This window comes from Myotis nattereri (genome assembly GCF_964212035.1).
Source record: "Myotis nattereri genome assembly, chromosome: 3".
Lineage (NCBI taxonomy): Eukaryota > Metazoa > Chordata > Mammalia > Chiroptera > Vespertilionidae > Myotis > Myotis nattereri.
The window spans coordinates 207,750,676-207,760,917 of NC_138077.1; the positions used below are offsets into that span (position 1 = coordinate 207,750,676).

A 10,242-nucleotide genomic window follows, 5' to 3' on the forward strand; every position below is an offset into this window, starting at 1 on the left:
CCCACACGTGGGGTCGTCACGAAGCATGTGCTGTTGTTTACCAGGGGCCCGCTTTGTTCTTTAAGCAAGTCGGGTGAAATCAATGCTTCGTAACCATTCCTTCGCCACTCATACCCCCGTGTCCAGCTTTCTTTCCCGCCTCCCCGGTCACTGCGCATAAGCCTTTGGCTGGCAGCTGGCGGGCCCTCTTTTATTGGCAGCTCTGCTGAAAGACATGCAGGGGAAAGGCCGAGAAAAGCAGGTACTTGGATTTCGTTCTTCTAAGCTTCCTCTGGGCGCCGGAACAGCGACAGCAGAAGGGGGCTGGCTGGCTGGGCACAGATCTCTTGGGTCCTGTGACAGAACGTGGAGTCCAAAAGCAGACAAGTGCTTCTCCTTCCCAGAAGGGGCATGCCCAGCCGCAGGTTCTAGGATTGCTCTGCCTCTGAACTCCGCAAGGGCCTTGACCTCTTGTGGAGGAAGCAGGACTCCCTTCAGAGTGGGGAGGGAACGGCAGGGGCTCTGCCCAGAGGCAAACACCAGGGGCCAGAGGCCAACCCAAGGCCTGAAAGAACACGCATGCACGGCTCTATTCCGGTCCCACCCGTGCTTCTGCCGCTGGGGTGGAAGCAGGGGCTGGCAGAAACCCTGCGCGCGCTTTCTGAGCGCTCCACGTTGTGCACTCTTGGCATTTTTTTTTGGGGGGGGGTTCCCAAAGCCTCATTTTAATCAGTCTTTCGAAGCCTGGATCCTTCACTGGTTCTGTGTTCATCTCTCACTTCCCCCTTCCCCTGCTGCATCTACTGCATGATCGTATGCGTGCTTCCCCACCCAGCAACCACTCTGCTGCTCAGGAAAATGGCCACCCAGTCTCTGTCTAAATCACAAGATTAGATGGGAGTGGTCAGAGCTGCCCCGTGGACACGGGGACCCTGGCCTGTGCAATGCAGTCCGAGACTTCAGAGGTTGAAAATGTAAACACAGAGTTAGGAGGCACAAGGAAAACCCCACGGGTTACCAGGCCATCATGGTGGTTACAGGACACGAGGAGGGCCCGGGGTTTACGCCCAAGACATTGTGATCTGTTTAAGGTCGGTATCTCCTTCCAGAGAGTAAGTGCCAAGGGGGCAGGGACGTGGTGGGTTCTGTTCGCTGATGATTCCAGGGACTAGAAGAGAGCTCAGCACAGCGCAATCACTCAACAAAATATCTGTTCAATGAGTATGGAGGACTACCTATAAGACTGGCCTACGGTTATAATTTCAAGACAAACGTTATGGAGATGGAAAAGGGTCAGAGAAACGGAAAGGGATGAGCCAGAACCATGGTTCGAGCCCAGCTCTGCCCCTCATGAAGCCATGGTCTTGGGCAGGTTATTGCTCCGAAGCTCCTCTCCCTCAGTATCAAACAGGGATCATGACTCCTCGGGACGTGTGCTGTGAGCCTGATGGAGGACATGGGTATGAGCAGCAGGTGCGCAAGCAGCAAGTTAAAGTGAAGGATGCTCTGGCATTATTACCGCCCCCTCCCCGGCCCCCTCAGTGTGTTTGGACATTTCATGCCTCCGTAGTTTAAGACCAAAAATAAAGAACGTAGGGTGAAAGTGTAAATGGAGGTTGACAACTTACAAAAATTAAGATTTGAGGTTTTTGTGGATTTCAACTCTACAATAGTCTCTTCCTTGTTCTCAAACATTACTGGGTTTCTCAGAATCTCTTAGTTCCAACTACAATGACCCAGGGAGGAAGGGAGATTATAGGAAACGAACACTTTCTTCCTTGTGTATTTCTACAATGTTGTCAACACTTCAAAGCAACAGGGAAAAAAGATAAATTACAAAGACATCACACGGGGAGAACGTCCGTGTGGCCGGGCCAGCCACTTGGCCAGGGAGAGAGAGCAGGCTCCAGGACCCCAGGCGGTTATAACAACTGAGAGATCGATGACCTGACCTTCCGGCTCCAGCCAAATGGACTCACCCAGAACCTGTCCTTACTCGCCACTCACACAGTTCTAGGACGTTCTAGGACGTTCTAGGTCACTCGCACCAGGAGTGTGCAGCCGCTGGAGGAGAATGGGGCTGGGAAGGAAAGTCCACCCAAACCAAGGAGGAGAGCCCTGGGCCCAGCGGTGGTCACTCCACCTTGCACTTGGGGCTCCAGGTCCCAAAGCGAGACACCGGCTTTGGCAGCAGTGAGGCCACCAGGAGAGCTTTTTATCCAAAGGGAGCAGAGACCCACTGCCTTCCTCAGACGTAAGGGCACCGCCAGCTTCAATGGCACCATTCTACTGCCAAGCTGGAACATCCTCAGGCCTGGGATGAGCAACAAAGACTCGAGGGGGAGGAATGACCCACCCAGGAGCCCACAGTGAGTACAAATGCCAACCTCCTTCTTCCCACAGTGCTCACTCCCATACCAGCTCCTTTCTTTCCACATAAAAACATGACTTCGCCACTCCACCCCTTACTCAACATTAGTTTCCAGGCCTAACATTTTTTCCACCAGCAACAGATTTTCAATTTTGCTGGGAATTTATTTTCATAACTAGAGGCCCGGGGCACGAATTTGTGCACCAGTGGGGTCCCTTAGCCTGGCCTGTGGGATGGGGCCGAAACCAGCTCTCCAACATCCCCCGAGGGGGTCTCAGATTGTGAGAGGGCACTGGCCAGGCCAAGGGACCACACCGGTGCACAATCGGGACTGGGGAGGGACATGGGAGGTTGGCCAGCTAGGGAAGGATCCCAGGAGGAGCTCCAGGGCGTTGCTCAGTCCCAATTGGCCAGACCCCAGCAGCAAGCTAACCTACTGGTTGGAGCATCTGCCCCCTGGTGGTCAGTGCAAGTCATAGCGAGCAGTTGAGCGGCCTTAGCATATCATTAGCATATTACACTTTGATTGGTTGAACAGCCGACAGGTCAATCAGACACTTAGCATATTAGGCTTTTATTATATAGGATGGGCTCCACCTGGATGAGTTTGGGCTTTTTTGGGGTGGAGGTGGGGGGGTGGGGGAGGCTGTGGGACTCGCCACTGCTCCACCTGAAACTCCGAGTGGTAACTGTGACTACAGAGAGACAGCTGTAGCCCACCCCGACTGACAGGGGCCACCTGTCTATGTCCAACCCCAAGTGCAGGTGAGTTTCTGCCAAGCCTCCAATCATCTGGATGGGCCTCACGCTAGAGCCAGGCAACAGAGAAAGAGGGAGGACTGCCCTAGCCTATTTGGCTCAGTGGGTAGAGCGTCGGCCTGCAGACTAAAGGGTCCTGGGTTCGATTCTGGTCAAGGGTACATGCTCATGTTGTGGGCTCAATCCCCAGTAGAGGCATGCAGGAGGCAGCCGATCAGATTCTCTCTCACCATTGATGTTTCTATCTCTCCCTCTCCTTTCCTCTTTGAAATCAATAAAAATATATGAAAGAGAAAGAAAGAAAGAAAGAAAGAAAGAAAGAAAGAAAGAAAGAAAGAAAGAGAGAAAGAAAGAAAGGAAGAAAGAAAGGAAGAAAGAAAGAAAGAGGGAGGACCACAGTCACAGGCTTCAAACAGAAACCTAATGTTAGAGAAGCATTTTGTAAAAGGAGAACCATCTTAAAATGGAATGGGCAGGGCCGTTCACACTTCTCCCCTGGCATCTAACACCAGGCCTGGGTGGGGTCACCATGGGGTCAGGTGCACAAGCCTGGGCCGCCTGGTTGGGGGTCTCTGGCCCCTCACATCCCTCACTAGACAGCCTCTGTTCAGCGAGAGGAGAGGCGCAGAGAAGTAGCTGCTGCCAATGTCAGGACGCAGGCAGGGAAAGAGGAAGCGAGGAGAAGCAGCCCGACCCTTCGCCTTCAGTTTATAAAAAGCGTGTGTAGATATTCTTTTCTTTAGAGCTTTGCCCAAGTGACTTTTTTAAGATTCTTAAAACTCTAAATAGAGTTTTTCCATGAAACCAGAGAGCACAAAACTATTGATTGAAACCAAATGGTCAATATAATTCCCACATTTATCTGACTACCAGGCCTGGTCTAGGAATGAGCTGCCCTAACGGTTCATTTCTGGCAGTTCTAAGCATCTGAAGGAGTGGAAAAATGGGAATGGGAAAAGCCCACCGCCCACACGGCACTGACAGGCTAGATGGGAGAGCTGCTGCTCATTCACCAGCTGACCGACGGGGAGAACCCCGGCCCAGGAAGGCTGTGCCTGGTCAGACAACCTCGCTCTGGGCGGGACACTGGTTGCCCCGGGCGAGGGAAGGTTGCCACAGCCCAGCAACATTCCCTGAAGGGCGTGACTTTATCAAAATTCATTTCTGCACCCTGCCCAAGGGAGCAGACTTGGGGCTGAGGAGACGGAGGACAGGGGTTGCTTACTTTTCCTTTCTTACACTTCCGAGCTCTCTGGGTGCTTTATAAAACAGCTACTCGTTCTCTAGTCCTAGGCAGTGCCCCTTGCTGGATGCAATGTCACCTCCTTAGGCAGGCCTAACTGACAACTCATCCACAGCACACTCCCTGGCCAATTACTGATCACATTCTCCTGCTAAAGACTTGTCGCCATCTGAAACTATCATTTTTTTAAAATATTTTTTTTGATTGATTTCAGAGAGGATGGGGGGAGAGAGAGAAAAAAAAATCAATGATGAGAGAGAATCATTGATCGGCTGCCTCCCACATGCCCCGCATGGAGCCTGCAACCTGACGTGTGCCCTGACGGGAATAGAACGGTGACCTCCTGGTTCATAGGTTGATGCTCAACCACCGAACCACGCCGGCCAGGCTGAAACCATCTTTGTAGAAGTTTGTCTACTCATTTCTCCTCCTCCTGCAATATCCACTCCATCAGGCCAGGGATCTTACCTGCCTCGCTCGCTACTACCCTCCCTCCTAGGGCCCAGGACAGTGGGGACAGATGGAAGTGATCATGTTTGAATGTATGTATGTATGTATATATGTTTGAAAACCTGAATACACGGACATATGATGGGACTGACAAGTGTCCACATTCACTCCACAAACCTCACAAAAGGTGCTCACACACAGGTACAGCAGAGGTTTGGTTAACTGGACCGGTCGCACCAATGTCTCTGAACGGGACCCCTAACCTACCCCCGCGAGGACTTCTCCATGTGAACACACATGTGCACATACAAAGGACGGCCTGCCCACTCCAGCCTGCTGCCTGGAGCTGTAGCGAAGGTTTACTGGAACGCAGACATGATTGGGCTCTCTGAGGCTGCTTTTTTTTTTTTTTTCTTTCTACCAGGGGAGACCTGAGTAGTTGCGCCAACGACTGTATATGCTGAAAATATTTACCATCTGGGCTTTTAGGAAGTTTGACAGACCCTGAGCTTGCAAAAAATAGGAAAGTGTAGTGTTACAACTCTGCCTGCCCAGCTGGTGTGGCTCAGTTGGTTGAGCGTTGTCCTGTGCCCTGAAAAGTCACCAGTTCAATTCCCGGTCAGGGCATGTGCCCGGGTTGTGGGTTTGGTCTCCAGTCAGGGTGCAGAGGGAAGGAAACCGATCAATGTTTCACTCTCACATTGATGTTTCTCTCACTCCTCCCTACCCCCCTCCCCCACTTCCTCTCTCTCTAAATTCATTAAAAACATTTTTTTTAAAAAGAGTTTTCCTGGCCCTGGCCGGTTTGGCTCAGTGGATAGAGTGTCGGCCTTCGGACTGAAGGGTCCTGGGTTCGATTCCGGTAAAGGGCATGTACCTTGGTTGAGGGCACATCCTCAGTAGGGAGTGTGCAGGAGGCAGCTGATCGATGTTTCTCTCTCGTCGATGTTTCTAACTCTCTATCCCTCTCCCTTCCTCTCTGTAAAAATATCAATAAAATATATATTAAAAAAAAAAAAGCCGAAACCGGTTTGGCTCAGTGGATAGAGCGTCGGCCTGCGGACTGAAGGGTCCCGGGTTCGATTCCGGTCAAGGGCATGTACCTGGGTTGCGGGCACATCCCCAGTGGGAGATGTGCAGGAGACAGCTGATCGATGTTTCTCTCTCATCGATGTTTCTAACTTTCTATCTCTCTCCCTTCCTCTCTGTGAAAAATCAATAAAATATATTAAAAAAAAAAAAAAAGTTTTCCTGAAAACTGCATGAGAGTACGTGCAGAGCTGACACAGACACTCACAGGTAAAGATGGCAGCTGTGTTTTATTTAGGCCCCGTTATGTGCTGGGCTTTTGCTGAATGCGCTCAGTGTGTTGTCCCAGTAATTTCGTTCTCATTACAATACCACGAGCAAGCTGTGACTGCTGAGGCTGACTGAGGTCCATTTGCCGGGGTCAGCATGGCCCGTGACAAACCCAGAATTCAAACCCAGAACCAGGTCTGTGCCCTCTGACACCTGGTTTGTATCCACTGTGCTGGGCAGCTTCCAGGGAGAGCACTTTCCAGCCCCCGCAAGCCGCGCCCTCGGACACCGGTCCGTCTCCTCGCTGTCCTCAGAAGTCCCCCGGACACCCCCACTTCCTTGGGGGGACTTAGGCCGCTCCTTCTATCATGAATGCCAGTTTCCTCTCCTTCTCTGAATTCCACCCATTTGTCAGACTCAGTTAAGCGCTCCTCCTCTGAGGCTTCTCCTTGCCGTAATGATTTTTGAAATTCTCCCTCCAACCAATGTACAAGCTGTCGGGGCGAGGAGATTGGGTGGGGGGACAGAGGCTGCCTCTCACAGCCAAAGCCTTCGCTCACATGGCACCTGCATCAGCAGATAACGGTCCTCAACACCACAGCTTCCCCCCTGGAGGGGATGCTATTCTGTTAGCACCACAGGCCGATGCAAAAGGCCTTTGATTCGGAGGTTTCTCTTGAGCTATGAACAAATCAGCAACCACAAGCTCTATTATCCGCGCCTGGGATGTTTCTGCTACTCTTTCCCTTTTGAGAACACGTGGAACTTACTTTCACTGTGACCATTTTCATTGATCTGCGCTCCCTATTAAACTCTTCTCTCTCTTTAATCCCCCGGGAACCCACAGGTTCCCTCGGATCCCGGTGGCTAACAGCTGCCTCACCTCTCTGGTGTCACAGTGTGTGTTCATCAGCACAGAATCCAGGTGGCAAGACAGCTGAACTTACCAACAGGCTTGGGGAGAGGGGTGGTATACACCTGGGGGGGAAGCGGCTGGGAGGGGAACCTGGAACCGGAGGGGGGCTTCTGGGATGACGGCTATGTTCTGATTCTGGATCTAGGTGCTGCGTGTGTGAATGTTTCCACTCTGTGAGAACTCACCCAGGTATATAGGAGTGTAGGTATATTCTACTTCCATAAAAAGTTCTAAACTACTCTCTCCCAACACAGTTATACACAATGGATCCTTAAAATTTTTTTGCAGAAATACACATCTCATTTTCTTTTCTTTTTTAAAATTTTTAACAACTATATATTTTTATTGATTTCAGAGGAAGAGAGAGGGAGAGAGAGATAGAAACATCAATGATGAAAGAGAATCATTGATCAGCTGCCTCCTGCATGCCCTGCACTGGGGATGGAGCCTGTAACCTGGGCATGTGCCCCGACCAGGAATCTAACTGTGGCCTCCTGATCACAGATTGACAACCACTTACGCTGCAGAATGAGCCACAGCAGCGGGGCCACATCTCATTTTCTTTATGCAACAAGGATCCGGAGACCATTTCACTAGCGGTGGATGGAAGGAAAAGGTGGAGCCACTCTCACGGGCTGGATAACAAGTGTAAGTGACACTGGTACTCCTGGGCAGATCTGCCCCCAAGACCGCAGCCCGCACCGCCTCTTGCTGCGACCGAACCAACCGATTCCTATGAGAAGCAGATCCTCAGGAAACCAAAGGCACCTCATGGTGCAAGAATCATAAAACAGTCCTCTGAGACACAGCACACGAAGGAAGCAGGCGGCAAGTCCAGAGGGTTGTTGTACAACAACCTTTAGGTGGCGAGGCACTAAGCCGTCTTCAGATCTTATAAAAGTAAGGAATTATTAACTCCATGACAAACACACAGAAAGGACCCCTTAGCTACAGACTGAACGTGTGTCCCCCAGGTTCAGAGGCTGAAGTCCTGACCCCCAAGGGGGTGGGATGAGGAGTTGGGCCTTTGGGAGGTGCTAGGTCGAGGGTGGCAGCCTTACCAAAGAAACCCTGGAGAGCCCCCACACCCCTTTCCCCCGTGAGGACACGGAGAGAGCAGTGGTCTTCCCCCGGAGGAGGGGAACTGTGACCAAACTGTGCATGTTGTTTTACAGCCACCCAAACAGACGAAGACAACTTACTCACTGAGACCGGGTCAAGCATCGTGCCGAACACTCTACATACATCCTCTCCTTAACTCTCCAAAACGACCCTGATTTTATCCCTGCTTTACAGGTGGACGAACCGAGGTGTGGTGAGGCGGAGGAACCTACCCAAGATTACAGGGTTATTAACGGGCAGGGCAGGGGTTCAACCCAGGCAGCTAGACTCCAGAATCCATGCCCGATCCCAGGATGCCAGTCAGTCAGGCCCTCCCTGGCGACGCACCCAGGGATGGGTTTCCGGGTTTCTCGTGTGCGACTTGCATCGTCTGGCGCTCATTACGGCTCAGTAAAACGTGCCTGTCCCAGCCCATACAATGATAAGAACTTTGACAACTCCTTCACAATTCACTGATTTACCGAGCGTGTCTCTGCCTTCAAAAATATCCATGTTTACACTGATGACAACGTGTCCCTGTCCGCCGCCTGGATACCTGGAAACCCAAAGACGCAAGGCCTGGCCTACCTGAGGCCGTAACCAGCCCAGATCAGATCAGTAAAGTCAGCAATCTTTCCCTTCCATTGCGAAAGACGTATTGCCTTTTAACAGAGTCTTGGCTCATTCTGCATTCCTTGGGTAGGCAAAACCTACACCCCAATCGCCTTAGCAAAGCTGTGGGGGGGGGGGGAGCGGGGGGGGGGGGGGGGGGAGAGAAATAAAACTTTGGTTGGATGCCTGCAATGTAACTTTTAGTTGTGCTTTTTAGAGGGATATGTTAGTAAGAGCATTTCCAATCTTCTTTTTAAGCCACGCGGACCTTTACGAAAGGTAAAATTGCTTGCCTATGGTCCTACTTTCGAGGCATTTAAATGGGGAAAAGCTATTTAAATATAACGGTTGACTCAATTAACTTCCTTCATTTGGTGTGTTGGAGTGGTAAAATCCTCGGACGAGCCCTCCACCCCAAGTCACCCCACCCGCACCCCCCAGTTTCTGAGACTGAGAGGGGTGATGGAGGAATTCAAGTCGAAGAACAAAATCCGGCGACATCCTGAAATGCTCGTCGCGTCTAGCCTGGTTTTACCGACTCGCACTCTACCTTCTGGACGGGACCCTTTCCCAGGAGCGGACCCCGCTGACAGCCGCGCCCCGCGATCGGGAGTGTGTTCTTTCCACCTGGAAATGGGCCCACGGTCTCCGGGGCTGGGAGCCTCACGCAGCGCGTGTCCGCGGTGTCGCTGGGTCCTGGGGGTCCGCCAACAAATGCACCCCAGGGCGCAGGCTCCGAGAAGCGCCTCCAAACTGCCGGTGATGGGGAGGCTTCCCGGGACCGGAGCCGATGCCCCGGCGCCGGGAGCCCGGGCCGCCCTTGGCCGTGCGAGGCGGGGGGAGGCCGGGGGCAGGGACGCGGCGATGCTGCGCGGGGTCCCCCAGGGCTTCGCCGCGGCTCGAGGGGGGTAGGGGGGGCCCGGGGCGGCGGGGGCAGCGCGGAGGATGCTGAGCTCGACTCCGTCCTTTAAAAATAGCCCGAGGCCGCGCTCACGTGAGCGCCCCGCGCCCCGCGGCGGCCGGGCGGGCGGCGGGCAGGGCGGCGGGCAGGGCGGGGGCCCGACCGGGCGAGTGGGGGCCCGGCCCGGAGCGGCCCGGGGCGGGCGGGCGGACGGGTCGGCCGGGCGCCGGGCCGCGCTCACCTTCTTCACCGACAGCGAGATGTTCTCCAGGATCCGGTCCTTCACCTCCCGCGGCTCCATGGCGCCGCCGCCCCGCCGCCGCCGCTTCCCGCGCCGCGGGCCCGGGGCCGCCGCCAACCGCTGCGGCCGGCCGTGCGGGGGCTCCGTCGTGCCGGCCGCGGGCCCGGCGCCCGCCCGGCCTCGCCTCCCGGCCCCTCGCTCCGCGGCCCGGGCTCCGAGCGCCGGCGGGAAGGAGGCCGCGGGCGGCGGCGGAACTGATGTCAGCGGGGCGGCGCCTGGGGGCGGGCGCGTCCGGGCCGGGGACCCGGGGACCCGGAGGCTCCCGTCAGCGCGCAGACCGGGGACCTGACACCCCACTCAATCCTCTGAC

At 54.0% G+C, this 10,242-nt stretch overlaps 1 protein-coding gene across 2 annotated transcripts in view; it reads right to left on the minus strand.

The window, feature by feature from the left end:
- The window catches only part of PLEKHM2 (pleckstrin homology and RUN domain containing M2), a 35,525-nt gene extending 25,521 nt beyond the window's left edge, over nt 1–10,004 (minus strand). Inside the window, exon 1 of one of the 2 annotated variants that reach the window (XM_081085930.1) lies at nt 9,873–10,004. In XM_081085930.1, the coding sequence (XP_080942056.1) occupies nt 9,873–9,932 (60 nt within the window). In that variant the 5' untranslated portion in view covers nt 9,933–10,004. The remainder of the gene's footprint in view (nt 1–9,872) is intronic. The other variant, XM_081085931.1, reaches the window with a different exon arrangement.
- Between the last annotated feature and the right edge of the window lie 238 nt (nt 10,005–10,242).